We start from the raw sequence: 16,825 nt of genomic DNA, 5'->3' as shown, positions 1-16,825 counted from the left end.
TCTCAGACATGGGCAACCCAGAGCCTCATACGGGGACCAGATCCTACCTCCTCAGACACTGACACACCCAGATCCTCATACCTTTACCCGCACCCAGATCCTAACTCCTCAGATACTGACAGACCTAAATCCTCATAAGCCTCATACCAGGGCCAGATCCTACCTTCTCAGACAGACCCAGATTCTCACACCACGGCCAGATCCTACCTCCTCACATATTGACAGACCCAGATCCTCATACCTGTACCAGATCCTACTTCCTCAGACATGGAAAGACCTAGATCCTTATACCAGGGCCAGATCTTATCTCCTAAGACACTGACAGATCCAGATCCTTATACCCGCACCCGGATCCTACCTCCTCAGATACTGACAGACCCAGATCCTCACAATCCTAATGGGCCAGATCCTACCTTCTCAGACATGGATAGACCCAGATACCCATACCAGGGCCAGATCTTACCTTCTCAGACACTGAAAGAGCCAGATCCTTATATCTGCGCCAGATCCTACCTCCTCAGACATGGACAGACCCAGATCCTCATACTCATGCCAAATCCTACCTCCTAAGACATGGGTAGACCCAGATGCTACCTCCTCAGACATGGGGAGACACAGATCCTCATACCAGGGCCAGATCTTACCTCTTCACACATTGACACACCCAGATCTTCATGCCTGTAACAGATTCCTACCTTCTCAGACATGGGGAGATCCAGATACTCATACCTGTACTAGATTCCTACCTCCTCAGATATCGAAAGACTCAGATCCTCATACCAGGGCCAGATCCTACCTTCTCAGAAATTGAAAGACCCAGATCCTTATACCTGCACTAGATTCCACCTCCTCAGACATGGACAGACCCAAATCCTCATACTCATGCCAGATCCTACCTTCTCAAACATGGAGAGACCCTGATACTCATACCTGTACTAGATTCCTACCTCCTCAGATATTGAACAGATCCTCATACCAGGGCCACATCCTACCTTCTCAGATATTGAAAGACCCAGATCCTCATACCTGTGCCCGATCCTAGCTCCTCAGATATGGACAGACCCAGATCCTCATACTCATGCCAGATCCTACCTCCTCAGACATGGACAGGCCCAGATCCTCACACTTTTAACAGATCCTACCTGCTCAGACATAGAGAGACCCATATCTTCACACCTGTACCAAATCCTACCTCCTCAGACACTGACAGACTCAGATCCTCATACCAGCGCCAGATCCTACCTCCTCAGATACTGACAGATCCAGATCCTTATACCGGCACCCAGATCCTACCTCCTCAGATACTGACAGTCCCAGATCCTCATAAGCCTCATACCAGGGCCAGATCCTACCTTCTCAGACATGGACAGACCCAGATACCCATACCAGGGCCAGATCCTACCTCCTGACACTGACAGACCCAGATCCTCATACCTGTACCAGATTCAACCCCTCAGAGATGGAGAGACCCGCATCCTCATATGAGGGCTGGATTCCTACCTCCTCAGATATTGACGGACCCAGATCCTCATACCAGGGCCAGATCCTACCTTCTCAGACATTGAAAGAGCCAGATCCTTATATCTGCACCAGATCCTACCTCCTCAGACATGGACAGACCCAGATCCTCATACTCATGCCAGATCCTACCTCCTAAGATATGGGTAGACCCAGATGCTACCTCCTCAGACATGGGGCGACACAATCCTCATACCAGGGCCGGATCTTACCTTTTCACACATTGACAGACCCAGATCTTCATGCCTGTAACAGATTCCTACCTTCTCAGACATGGAGAGACCCAGATACTCATACCTGTACTAGAGTCCTCCCTCCTCAGATATTGAAAGACTCAGATCCTCATATCAGGGCCAGATCCTACCTCCTCAGACATGGACAGACCCAAATCCTCATACTGATGCCAGATCCTACCTTCTCAGACGTGGAGAGACCCAGATCCTCATACCTGTGCCCGATCCTAGCTCCTCAGATATGGACAGACCCAGATCCTCATACTCATGCCAGATCCTACTTCCTCAGACATGGACAGGCCCAGATCCTCACACTTTTAACAGATCCTACCTGCTCAGACATAGAGAGACCCAGATCTTCAGACCAAATCCCACCTCCTCAGAACTGACAGACTCAGATCCTCATACCAGCGCCAGATCCTACCTCCTCAGATACTGACAGATCCAGATCCTTATACCGGCACCCAGATCCTACCTCCTCAGATACTGACAGTCTCAGATCTTCATAATCCTCCTATCAGGGCCAGATTCTACTGTCTCAGACATGAACAACCCAGAGCCTCATAAGGGGGCCAGATCCTACCTCCTCAGACACTGACAAAACAGATCCTCAGACCTGTACCCACACCCAGATCCTACCTCCTCAGATACGGACAGACCAAAATCCTCATAAGCCTCATACCAGGGCCAGATCCTACCTTCTCAGACATGGTCAGACCCAGATCCTCATACCAGGGCCAGATCCTACCTCCTCGGACACTGGCAGACCCAGATCCTCATACCTGTACCAGATTCCTACCTCCTCAGATACAGACAGACCCAGATCTTCACACCTGTGCCAGATCCTACCTCCTTGGACATAGACAGACCCAGATCCTCATACCTGTACCAGATTCGTACCTCCTCAGATATTGACAGACCCAGATCCTCATACCTGTACCTGATCCTACTTCCTCAGACATGGAGAGACCCAGATCCTCATACCTGTACCAGATCCTACCTCTGCAGACATGGACAGACCCAGATCCTCATACTCATGCCAGATCCTACCTCCTCAGACACAGGCAGATCCAGATCCTACCTCCTCAGACATGGAGATCCTCATACCAGGGCCAGATCTTATCTCTTCACACATTGACAGACGCAGATCTTCATGCCTGTAACAGATTCCTACCTTCTCAGACATGGAGAGACCCAGATACTCATACCTGTAACTAGATCCCTACCTCCTCAGATATTGAAAGACTCAGATCCTCATACCAGGGCCAGATCCTACCTTCTCAGACTTTGAAAGACCCAGATCCTTATACCTGCTCCAGATCCTACCTCCTCAGACATGGACAGACCCAAATCCTCATACTCATGCCAAATCCTACCTGCTCAGACATAGAGAGACCCAGATCCTCACACCTGTACCAGAGCCTACCTCCTCAGACACTGACAGACTCGATCCTCATACCAGCACCAGATCCTACCTCCTCTGATACTGACAGATCCAGATCCTCATAATCCTCCTATCAGGGCCAGATCCTACCTTCTCAGACATGGGCAACCCAGAGCCTCATACGGGGGCCAGATCCTACCTCCTCAGACACTGACACACCCAGATCCTCATACCTGTACCCACACCCAGATCCTAACTCCTCAGATACTGACAGACCTAAATCCTCATAAGCCTCATACCAGGGCTAGATCCTACCTTCTCAGACATGGACAGACCCAGATCCTCAAACCAGGGCTAGATCCTACCTCCTCACATATTGACAGACCCAGATCCTCATACATGTACCAGATCCTACTTCCTCAGACATGGAAAGACCCAGATCCTTATACCTGCGCCAGATCCTACCTCTGCAGACATGGACAGACCCAGGTCCTCATATTCATGCAAGATCCTACCTCCTCACACACGGACAAACCCAGATCCTACCTCCTCAGACATGGAGAGACCTCGATCCTACTTCCTCAGACATGGACAGACCCAGATCCTCATACTTCTATGATTCCTACTCCTCATACATTGACAGACCCAGATCCTCATACCAAGGCCAGAACCTACCTTGTCAGAGAAAGACCCAGATCCTTACACCTGCACCAGATCCTAACTCCACAGACACGGCCAGACCCAGGTCCTCATACTCATGCCAGATCCTACCTCCTCAGGCATGGACGGACCCAGACCTTACCTCCTCAGGCATGGAGAGACCCAGATCCTCATACTTGTACAATTCCAACCTCCTCAGACATTGACAGACCCAGATCCTCATACCAGGGCCAGTTCCTACCTCCTCAGACATTGACAGATGCAGATCTTCATACCTGTATCAGATTCCTACCTCTTCAGATACTGACAGACCCAGATAGTCATATTCATGCCAGATCCTACCTCCTCAGACATGGAGACATCCAGATCCTGCCTCCTCAGATATGGAAAGACCCAGAGCCTCATACTTGTACGATTCCTAACTCCTCAGACATTGACAGACCCAGATCCTCATACCAGGGCCAGATCCCACCTCCTAGGACACTGGAAGACACAGATCATCATACCAGGGCCAGATCACACCTCCTCAGATATTGACCGACCCAGATCCTTATACGTGCACCAGATCCTACCTCCTCAGGCATTAACAGATCCAGATCCTTATACTTGTGCCAGATCCTACCTCCTTAGACACTGACCAACCCAGATCCTTATGTGTGTATCAGATCCTACCTCCTCAGACATGGACAGTCCCAAATCCTCAATACTGTACCAGATCTTACTTCCTCATACCCTGACAGAACCAGATCCTTATATCTGCACCAGATCCTACGTCCTCAGATATTGACAGACCCAGATCCTCATACTTGTGCCAGTTCACACCTCCTCAGAAATTGACAGACCGAGATCTTCTTACCAAGGCCAGATCCTACCTCCTCAGAAACTGACAGACCCAGATCCTCTTACCAGTGCCAGATCCTACCTCCTCAGGCATTAACAGACCCAGATCCTCACACCTGTACCAGATCCTACCTTCTAAGACATTGAAAGACCCAGATCCTTATACCTGCACCAGATCCTACCTCCTCAGACATGAACAGAACCAAATCCTCATACTCATGCCAGATCTTACCTCCAGACATGACAGACTCAGATCCTCATACCTATACCAGATCCTACCTCCTCAGACGTTGACAGACCCAGATCCTCATGCTTATGCCAGATCCTACCTCCTCAGTCACTGACAGAACCAGATTCTCATACTTAATACCAGATCCCACCTCCTCAGACACTAGAAGATCCAGATTCTCATACCTGTGCTAAATGCCACCTCCTCAGACACCTGAAGACCCAGATCCTCACAACTGTACCAGATCCTACCTCCTCAGATACTGACAGACCCAGATCCTCATACATGTACCAAATTCCCACCTCCTCAGAAACTGACAGACCCGGATCCTCATACCAGGGCCACATCCTACCTGCTCAGACATGGACAGACCCGGATTCTCAAACCAGGGCCAGATCCTACCTCCTCAGACATTGACAGACCCAGATCCTCATACCTGTAAGAGATCGTACCTCCTAAGTCACTGGAAGACACAGCTCCTCATTCCTCTACCAGATGGTAACTCCTCAGACTTTGACAGACGCAGATCCTCATACCTGTACCAGATTCCTACCTCCTCCGATATTGACAGACCCAGATCCTCATTCCTGTACCAGATGGTAACTCCTCAGACATGGACAGTCCTAGATCCTCATACCAGGGCCAGATCTTACCTCCTTAGACATGGACAGACCCAGATCCTCATACCAGGACCCGATCCCACCTCCTCAGATACTGATGGACACAGATCCTCATACCTGTACCCAGCCTCACCTCCCCAGACACTAGAAGACTCAGGGCTTCATACCTGAGTCCAACCTCACCTCCGCAAACACTGGAAGACCCAGATCCTCATACCTGTGCCAGGTGCTACCTCCTCAGACACGGAAGACCCATATCCTCATACCTGTGCCAGGTGCTACCTCCTCAGACACGGAAGACCCATATCCTCATACCTGTGCCAGGTGCTACCTCCTCAGACACGGGAAGACCCAGATCCTCATACCTGTGCCAGGTGCTACCTCCTCAGACATGGGAAGACCCAGATCCTCATACCTGTGCCAGGTGCTACCTCCTCAGACACGGGAAGACCCAGATCCTCATACCTGTGTCAGGTGCTACCACCTCAGACACGGGAAGACCCAGATTCTCATACCTGTGCCAGGTGCTACCTCCTCAGACATGGAAGACCCATATCCTCATACCTGTGCCAGGTGCTACCTCCTCAAACAGTGGAAGACCCAGATCCTCATACCTGTGCCAGGTGCTACCTCCTCAGACATGGAAGACCCATATCCTCATACCTGTGCCAGGTGCTACCTCCTCAGACACGGGAAGACCCAGATCCTCATACCTGTGCCAGGTGCTACCTCCTCAGACACGGGAAGACCCAGATCCTCATACCTGTGTCAGGTGCTACCTCCTCAGACACGGGAAGACCCAGATCCTCATACCTGTGCCAGGTGCTACCTCCTCAGACACGGGAAGACCCAGATCCTCATACCTGTGTTAGGTGCTACCACCTCAGACACTGGAAGACCCAGATTCTCATACCTGTGCCAGATGCTACCTCCTCAGACATGGAAGACCCATATCCTCATACCTGTGCCAGGTGCTACCTTCTCAAACATTGGAAGACCCAGATCCTCATACCTGTGCCAGGTGCTACCTTCTCAGACACAGGAAGACCCAGATCTCATACCTGTACTAGATGTTACCTCCTCAGACACCAGCAGACCCAGGGCCTCATACCTGTAACCTGCTGTTATCTCCTCAGACACCAGCAGACCCAGGGCCTCACACTTGTACCAGATCCTACCTCCTCACACACTGGAAGACCCAGATGTCATACCTGTACTTAGCCCACCTCCTTGGATACCTCTTCCAGCACCACATACCTGTACCAGGCCCTACTTCCATAGACACTTGCAGACCCAGAGCCCCGTACCAGTGCCAGGACCCACCTTCTCAGTCTCATACTTGTGCCCAGGTATGCTTCCTTGGACAATGAAAGACCCAGCAGCTCTCTGCTGCTCTTGGCTGGGTCTCCTCAGATATTAAAAACCCACAGCTACATTTCTGTTCCCCAGCCTACCTGCTTGAACAGTGGCCCAGGGCCTCATACTTGTGCCAGGCCCCACATCCTCAGATACTAACAGACCCAGATCCTCATACCTGTGCCATTCTTTGTTGAACAATGAAGACTCATCACTTTGTACCTGTGCCCATTCCCAACTCCTCAGGCAGTACTGACAGATCCAGAACCTTAGACCTGTGCCTCACCCCACCTCCTGGACACTGACAGGCCCAGTGGGTCATACCTGGGCTTGACCAATCCTCTTGGCCTATCACCTAGGCCTATCATTCACACTGCACCTTCTCAAGCCACACCTGCAAGCTCCACTTGGTGCCATCAGAATCCTCAGAACTTCACGGATGTCTTCCTAACAGCTGTTTATGGAGCACCTCCCACATTTCTAGCACAGGCAACGGATGCAGAGTGTGGGAGAGAGACATACATCAAATAATCATGCCAATAAATGTGAAACTGAAAAACAAGTGCTCAGGAGAAATTGCAACATAGTGCTGAGGCCACTTATAAAAGGAACCTGAGGGGTACTTGAGCCTTGATCTCAAGAACGAGCAGACATGACCCAGAGAAACACTGAGGGAGCATTCCAGCAGCCGTAACAACACATGCAAAGGTCCCGTGGCCAAAGCAGTCTTTCTCAAGCGTGACAGAATTAAGGCCCACAGAAAATGATTTGAGTGACTTCTCAGTTCTCCCAAGGATGGTCCAAGACTAGTAACCTTCTAGACATGAAGGAGAGGTGCCCACTTATTACATCCAGTAGATGCCTTGGGCTGTGAGGGCTTAATTCTCTCCTGGAAGCCCAGAGGCAGAGGGAAGCATAGCACCATCCAGAGGATAAAGGAAGGGGTGAGGACCGCAGGGTGGAAGCTGAGAGGCACGGCAGGAGGACTGAGAACAGTCTATGGCTAAGGCAAGGACAGAAGCAAACAAGTCACTTCAAAGCCCCAAAGATGGACTGGGGAGTGCAGAGGACTCATTCTGGGAGCTCTCCAGTGTGCCTGAAAGGTTTCTGGCTTGGGCAATGAGATGACTGGTGGGGCCACTCACTTGGAAAGGCTCTGGGTTTCCAGGAACCTTACCTGACAGATGCAGTCCTACAGACTACATCATGCTTGACATAGGCTGTCACATCTCATCTAACAGATGCGGTTCTATTTTTTTCTTTTCTTTTTAGAGACAGGGTCTTGCTCTGTTGCCCAGGTGGAGTGCAGTAGCATGATCACAGCTCACCGCAGCCTCAAACTCCTGGGCTCAAGTGATCCTCCCATCTCAGCCTCGCCAGTAGCTGGGACTACAGGCACACACCACCATGCTTGACTATTGTTTAAATTTTTTGTAGAGATGGGGTCTTGCTCTGTTGTCCAGGCAGGTTTTGAACACCTGGCCTCAGCCTCCCATCTCAGCCTCCCAAAGCTCAGGGATTACAGCCATAAGCCACCACACCCAGCCCAGACTCAGCTCTAGAAACTAAACTTCAGCACACAGCCAGCCCTCTGGCTGAGAGTGTCCAGGCTGCTCACCTTGGCAGAGAACAGGTTCTCAGATCCCAGTTTTGCGAGAGCCCAGCAATGCCAAGCAGTGTCTGATCTGAGCCTCCGAACCCTCAATCTGCAGACATGGGTCTCTAGACCTCACCTTTAAGTGCAGTGGCCTCTGAGACCATACATTATAGATGCAGCTCCTCAGTCAGTTCAACGTTCTGGGCCTCACCTGCCCCAGTGCCCCAGATCTCACCTTATCTAACCATCATCTACCTTTTTCCTCACTTTACTCACTTTTTTTTTTTTTTGAGACAGGGTCTTTCACTCTGTCGCCCAGGCCTGAGTGTGGTGGCATGATCTCAGCTCACTACACTCAGTTTCTTTTTTTTTTCCCTTTTGAGACAGGGTCTCTCTGTCACCCAGGCCTGAGTGTGATGGAATGATCTCAGCTCACTGCAACCTCTGCCTGCCAGGTTCAAGCAATTCTCCTGCCTCAGCCTCCTGAGTAACTGGGATTACAGACATGTGCCACCATGCATGGCTAATTTTTGTATTTTTAGAAGATGGGGTTTCACCGTGTTGACCAGACTGGTCTCGAACTCCCGACCTCAAGTGATCCACCCACCTCGGCCTCCCAAAGTGCTAGGATGACAGGCGTGAGCCACAGCGCCTGGCAACTTTCCTCACTTTTAACTCAGACCCTATGTCAACTGGAGCACAATGCCATCTTGGATGCAGGCCAACACCATGGACTGGTTACAGACCCTCAGGCCTCTGTAGTACCCTGAGCTCTGTCTATCATACCTGACCAGGGTGCTGAGAACAGATACCTGTCCCACCTGATCTTTAGGGTTCCCCAGACATCACCAGGCAGACCCAGGTACAAACACCTACAATGACTATGGCTTTCCCTTGATATAAGAGCCCACACTACTCACCTAATTGTGTCTGACCCTACCATCGAAGGTCCCACCTGTGTCTGACCCACCTTCCCCAGGCCTGGCCAGCCTCACCAATTATGCATTCCTGTGCTAGACCCCACCGACTTCACCTAACAAGCCCAGCAGTACTTTTGTGCTTGAACCCAGGTGTCAAGAACCCACCTAAGACCATGTTTATACAACCTCTGTGGAACTGAGCCTGGATCCACAGACTCACTGCCAATGTCGGGTCAACATACCAGCACTGAGCCTGAATCCACAGACTCACCACCAATGCTAGGTCAACACACCAGCACTGAGCCTGGATCCACAGACTCACTGACAACACCAGGTCAACATACCAGCACTGAGCCTGGATCCATGGACTCACTGCCAATGTCAGCTAAACATACCAGCACTGAGCCTGGATCCACAGACTCACTGATAACACCAGGTAAACATAACAGCACTGAGCCTGGATTCACAGACTGACAACACCAGGTAAACGTAACAGCACTGAGCCTGGATCCACAGACTCACTGACACCACCAGGTAAACATTACCACCATTGAGCCTGGATCCACAGACTCACTGACATAATCAAGTAAATATACCAGCACTGAGCCTGGATCCACAGACTCACTGACATAATCAGGTAAACATACCAGCTCTAAGCCTGCATCCACAGACTCACTGACAACACCAGATAAACATACCAGCACTGAGCATCGATGCAATGGCTTCACCTGGGAGACCTAGTTCTGCCTATTTGTGTCCAACTCCAGTGCCTCAGGCTACAGTTATACACCTGTCAAAGATGGGTTCCAGACATCTCAGCTGATAGACCAGGCTTCACATAACCTGACCCCTCACACCTTGACTGACAGACCCAGGTTCCCTTGCCTGAGCCCAACTCAGATTCCTTACAGCCTCCCAGGGTCCAGCTTTATTTACATGAGCCTGGCCTCGGCAGTCCACATCCAGTGTCTGGCTTGGCTTTTCATGTCTCACAGACAGATCCAATGCTGCCAATCTCTGCTTAACGTCAGCACCAGTGAGCTCACTCAGGAGCCTCAGACCTCATCAAACGGAACATCTCTGCCTACCTGTGCTCCCCAGCTGAGATGTGTAGTTCTACCAACCTGTGACTAACCCATTGTCCCCAGGCCTAAGACTGAGTCAGCACAACTGAGCCAGAACCACGCACCAATGACTTCACCTGCAAGACCCCAGCTGTACGTCCCTCTAGCTACAAAGTCCTTGCTTAAGAGAGATACATCTACCTACCCACGTCTAACTTAGGGGCCACAGACCTCCTAGGAAACCCACAATGTTCTGCCTGCCTGTAGAGACCCCCATGCTATGGGCTTGACCTGGGAGGCCACTCTATATACCCAGGCTCAACTCTGGATCTTCAGGCTTCACCTCAAACACCCAGGGGCACATTCCTGTGCCTGAATCCAACTCCTGAAAGAGCCAACTCTATCTACCTGCATTCAACCTAACTCCTCAGCTCTCCTTCAAGAGACTACTCCTGGCAGACCAGTTTTGTCTACCTGCCTGACTCTGGCTCTTCAGACCACACATGGTGGGCCAGCTCTGCCTACTTGTGCTTGACCCTGGCTCCTCAGGCCACACCTGAAAGGCTATCTCTACCTACCTGTGCTTGACCCTGGGTTCTCAGACCACACCTGAAAGGCTATCTCTACCTACCTGTGCTTGACCCTCGGTTCTCAGACCACACCTGAAAGGCTATCTCTACCTACCTGTGCTTGACACTGGGTTCTCAGACTACACCTAGTGACCCGGACTACCTACCTGTACTTGATCCTGGCTCTTCAGACCATACCTGGCAGGCAGCTCTACCTACCTGAGCCTGACCCTGGCTCCTCAGACCATACCTGGTGGGCCGGCTTTGCCTACCTGTGCTTACCCTGGCTCCTCAAACCACACCCAGTGGGCCAGCTCTACCTACCTGTACTTAACCTTGGCTCCTTAAACCACACCTGAAAGACTATCTCTACCTACCTGTGTTTGACTCTGGCTCTTTGGAGTACACCTGGCACGCCAGATCTACCTATCTGAGCCTGATGTCGGCTCTTCAGATAATACTTGGTGGGCCAGGTCTGCCTACCTGTGCTCAATGCTGGCTCCTGGGCTTGTACCTGGTGGACCAGCACCCCCTACCTGCATGTGATGAGGGCTCTTGAGCTTGTACCTTGTGGGCCAGCTCTGCCTACCTCTACTTCACACCTCAGCTGCTCACACCTCATCCGACACACTTGGTTCTTCTTACCTGGGCTTGACTATGACTTTTTAGGTCTCATGAACACACCCAGCTTTGTGAAGCTGCCCTGATCCTGGCTCCAAAGACCTTACCTGCCAAACCCTGCTCTACACACCTGTGTTTAACTCCTGTTCTTCAGATCTGATGGACCCGAAGATGTACCTGGGCCAGGCTCCAAAGACCTCACCAAGAAACTCAATTCCACATACCTACATAGCTGTACCTGGCCACAGCTCCTCAACCTCACCCAGGAGATGAACTTCTACCCACCCATCTTTTTTTTTTTTTTTTTTTTTTTTTGAGACGAAGTTACACTCTTGTTGCACAAGTTGGAGTGCAGTGGCATGATCTCGGCTCACTACAAACCTCACCTCCTGGGTTCAAGCAATTCTCCTGCCTCAGCCTCCTGAGTAGTTGGGATTACAGGCGTGTGCCACAACACCTGGCTAATTTTTGTATTTTTTAGTAGAAATGGGGTTTCACTCCATCACCATGTTGGCCAGGCTGGTCTTGAACTCCTGACCTCAGATGATCCACCCACCTTGGTCTCCCAAAGTGCTGGGATTACAGGCATGAGCCACCGCACCCAACCCAACCCCTGCTTTTTTTTTTTTTTTTTTTTTTTTTGGAGATAGTCTCACTGTCACCCAGGCTGGAGTGCAGTAGCACGATCTTGGCTCACTCTGCCTCCCCAGTTCAAGCAATTCTGGTGCCTCAGCCTCCCAAGTAGCTAGGACTGCAGGTGTGCACCACCACACCTGGCTAATTTTTGTATTTTTAGTAGAGATGGGGTTTCACTATGCTGGCCAGGCTGGTCTCAAGCTCTTGACTTCAAGTGATCTGCCTGCCTTGGCCTCCCAAAGTGCTGGGATTACAGGTGTGAGCCACTGTGCCTGGCCTACCCACTTGTCTTGACACCACCTGGGAAATCCAGACCTACTCACTGTGCCAGATCCCAGCTCCTCAGACCTCCTGAGAGACCTGGCTCTATCCACCTGCCTTCACTTCATATCCTCAGAGGTCATCTACCACATCCAGGTCTTTCTAGATGAGCCTAACTGGGACTCCTTGGGCCTCACCTGATAGATCCGTTCTCTCCACCTGTGCCTGACCTCAACTGCAGGACAGTTTAATTGGCTTGACCATGGCTGTTCCGGTCAACCTACCTTTGCGTGCCCCTGCTTTCATAGATGTCACCCGACAAACTCTACCCACCATGCTTAACACAGCTTCTCAGACTTGGGATACAAACCAGGGCCTGACCTCAGTGGCTCAGACCTTAACCTGTGAGACCCAAAAATACATACCTGTGTCTCACTTTAACCCCTGAAACCTCGGCTGCTAGACCTGCTCTATGTACCTCGACCAGACCCAGGCTTCATCCACCTTTCAGACGGATGCAGTTCGTCATTCCTTTGTCTGACTCCATCCCTTTGTCTGGTCTCTTCCCAGGGGACTCAGGCTCACCCACCAGAGCTGCTCAGACATCTCCCAAGGACACAGCTCCAATCTGGACCCAATCACAGATTTTCAGCCCTCACTTGTCAGACCCAGCTTGACCTGTCTGCCTATCTTTAGCTCCAATGTCCTTACCAGACTGGTCCAGTTCTGCCTACCTGAGTACAGTCTTGGCTCCTCAGGCCTCCCCTAGAAACCCAGCCATACAAACGGGTCTGATTCCAGCTCCTGGGACCTCAGAAAGACGTGGCTCTGAAAGGCTGCATCATACACACCTAACCTGAACAAACATTTTCCTCACACATGTCAGATCCCTGGCTGCTGACGTCGGCCTGAGGGAGCCTGGTGAGAGCCCAGTGTTGACAAACACTGTCTGACTGGCTCAGCCTTGATGTCTGCCCTGTAGACCCAGGTCTCTGGACCTTTACCCAACCTGAGCCACTCAGACCACACCCATCCAGCACAGCTCCTCATGCCACCTGCCTGCCTCACCTGCCCCAGCTCCTCTGTCCTTCCCTCATATCACCAGGTACATTCCTACCTCCCCTGCATCTGGGCTCTGCAGACCCTGACGCCACAGACTTGGACTTCAGTCACGAATTCTCAGAGGCCTCTGACACCCTGAGCTCTGCCCATCACACCCAGTCAGGATGCTGAGAAGCAGGTGCTGACCTGTGTGTCCCTAATCCTGGGTTCTAAACATCCCACTCGTGCAATCAGCCACCCACTACCTGATCCTCACTTTTCAGAAACGGCCAGAGATCCCAGCATGCACACCTGTCCCATGCCATAGGTCTACGCCACCTCCCACAGAGCCCGGCTGACATGTGCACATACATAGCTTTGGCTCCTCAGACTTCACCTGACAGAACCATCTCTAAATACCTGCCTCTCCTCTAGAATTCACAGACCTATTGGTCCCTCTCCCTGTCCTGGCTCCTCCTCAGAACTCACCTGGACCTGCTCTGGCTCCGCTTCAGGCCTCTCCAGCCAAAACTGGCCCTGTGGCGTGTGCTGACTCTGGCTGAGGCCTGAGAGACCCCACGGTTTCCCACCACACCCCTGCCCGATCCCGACACCCACGGCTGCCGCAAAACTGGCCCTGGCAGACCAAGAATTACCTCTTCTACGTACCCCTACCAGCCAGCACTGCATCCCTAGGCCTGAGCTGATGGCTGTAGCTCACCCGAGACCCCACCGGCAGGAACTTCACCTGCTCCTATCCCTGGGTTCTTCAGATATCGCCTTCTTGATTCAGCAGGATACACTCTAGTAACTCAGGCAGGTCCCTCCTCCAGCCCCTGTGGGCTGTCTAGCCCGGCCCAGGAGGCCTCCACTTAGGTCTCACCAGCCAGTCCTGGCCCCATGTTCCTGTGCCCAGCTATCATTCCTAGGCCTTACCTGGGAGGCCAGACCCATCCTCTCCTTAAGCCACACCCTAACTCATCTCTACATGCTGGGTGGTGACGAGCAGGGACACCCCGATCTGCTCGGCTCCTTGGCTGGCAGCAGCACCTACACATCCCTGTCCACCACCTGCTCAGGCTCCAGATCCCAAGGAGGAGGTGGAAGGTGCCTGCCCTCCATTATCAGGCATGCAACATTTATTAGAAGCCGCACAGTCTCTCTTGACCGGGGTTCCGCATCTGAGCCACAGGATGCAGAAAATGACTTGAGTGACTCTTGTCAATTCTTCCAAGGATGGTATGTAACTAGTCTCATTCTAGAAAGAAGTTAACTCATTATACACAGTGGATGGCTTAAGGCATTAGGGCTTCATTCTCTCCCAGACCCCGGTAGTAAAAGGCCTTTAGAGCTTTCAAAGGAATGAGGTTATGTCTATGGATGCCATCACCAAGCAAAGGGCCTCCGGTCCAAATGCCTGGAAACAGCCCCAGGTGGGAAAACCACCAAATGGGCAATGCCCTCTCTGCTGCGCCTGCCACAGCGTTAGAGCCCTGCACCTAAGCCCGGCCATGCCCACAGCATTCACAGCGCCCGCACCACACCCTGCACTGCACCCCTGCACCCCAGGCTTCACAGCCAGAGCCCTCCTCACACCACTGCTGAGCTCAGGCAAGTGCACAAGGAAAGCTGCGGCTCACTGCTCGGCTCCAGCAGAGGTGGTCCCATGGACCACCTGTTGCTACAGAGGGGTCTGCAGCCCTGTCACTCAAGGCAGGGTTTGCTCTGCAAGCTGCCCCAGCCTGGCGCCTCCTCTACACCACCCCCCAGCTCCTCCTGCAGCTCCTGTTGCTCCTTTCCAGGCCTACCCGGTCATACCTCATGCCTCACCCTGCCCCTTGGCCTTTACAAATGGTGGCTGCAGTTCAAAGAAAGGTCATCACTGAGAATAACTCACAACCTCAACTCTGTGAGCGGGGCAAGGGGGACTCGGGTTACTCCACAGTGGGTGTTGCAGGCAGGCACCCAAGGGAGTGTCATGTGGCCCTGCAAGCTCAGCCCGCCCTCAGGTGGAAGTGGAGCCCTCATCCTGCCTGGGTTGCTCTTGTCTTTCAAGCCTCTCTGAGGGCCTCTCTACCTTTCCCCACGCTAGGTATGCAGCAGGTACTCAATAAACACTGACCTGACCTCATGGGCCCCTCAACAGCCATGACTTGGCAAAGGACACTTAATTCACCCAGTGCAGAAGTGCTTGTACTTACATCCCAGAACTCGAACATGTTTTGAGGGTCAATTCCAAACTCCTTCACTTTGGTCTACAAAAAAAAAACAAAGGGAGAGATATGAAAGGAAGCATTTGCTAGCGGGATGGGAACAGGAGCTCCGGGAGGCAGGGAGCTATGCCCTGTGAGCTGAGCCTCACCTTCCCCAGAGCCAGGGATGGGGCAGGGCTGGAGCAGCCTGTGAGTCAAGGGCAGTGCCCAGGATCTGCCCACCCCAAGCTGGACACCAGGTCAGTCCATGACCAGCACGTCAGTGACGTTGTGCCTGCAAAGCCCCCTGCTGAGGGCAGCTGTAACCCCGCGTGAGGACCTGGCCCACACACTGCTCTGCAACAGCTCTCACCCAGGCCTGTCTGGGACACCAGAGCATGACCCCTCAGGACATCTGGGAACCGAACCTAGGACTGGGACGCGAGCGTGCGCAGGGGCTACTTACCAGGCCAGGCAACCACATACAGGCTGAACAGCCACCCAGCCCTTCCCATGTATGGGAGGGTGACTGTACCAGGAAGCTCTGAGGACCCATCAGGTATTCTGGTCCCCAGGGCAGACAGGGCCAGCAACCCCTTACCTATTCCCCATAGGAAGAGAAGCCCTACTGACCAGTCAGTTGGAGGCAGGCAACAGTGCTATGGTTAGCCAGCCTTATGGCGTCCTGCTGCAGCTGGGTAAGCACTGGAGGCGGAGATGTGGGGATGATGGTGGAGGGGGTGGGAGGGAGATGTGGGTGTGGCCCCGAGCTCTGACATAGCACAGTGCCCACTGGCTGACTGCTGCTGTCACTCCTGGAGCATCCCTCACTCTGCCATGCCCTGCTGAGCCTGCACAACCTCGAGGCCAGGCAGACTGTGAGAACTTGGAGACAGGAGACCCAGGTTCTAATCCTGGCATCATCTGCTCATACAATCACTAAGTGGGCAGGGTACAGTGGCTCATGCTTATAATCCCAACACTTTGGTAGGCCGAGGTGGGCAGATCACTTGAGGTCAAGAATTCGAGACCAGCCTGGCCACCAAGGAGAAAACCTGTCCCTACCAAAAATACAAAAATTACC

General features: G+C 52.3%; 1 protein-coding gene across 1 annotated transcript in view; it reads right to left on the bottom strand.

Moving 5' to 3' along the window:
- The window catches only part of GPI (glucose-6-phosphate isomerase), a 52,542-nt gene that overhangs the window by 19,787 nt on the left and 15,930 nt on the right, over window positions 1-16,825 (bottom strand). The window contains exon 9 of the mRNA XM_054462889.2: window positions 15,751-15,804. Coding sequence (XP_054318864.1) covers window positions 15,751-15,804 — 54 coding nt within the window. The remainder of the gene's footprint in view (window positions 1-15,750; window positions 15,805-16,825) is intronic.

Source organism: Pongo pygmaeus, chromosome 20 (assembly GCF_028885625.2).
Source record: "Pongo pygmaeus isolate AG05252 chromosome 20, NHGRI_mPonPyg2-v2.0_pri, whole genome shotgun sequence".
Lineage (NCBI taxonomy): Eukaryota > Metazoa > Chordata > Mammalia > Primates > Hominidae > Pongo > Pongo pygmaeus.
Note: the sequence above shows the minus strand (reverse complement) of the source record. Positions and strands in the feature narration are given on the sequence as shown.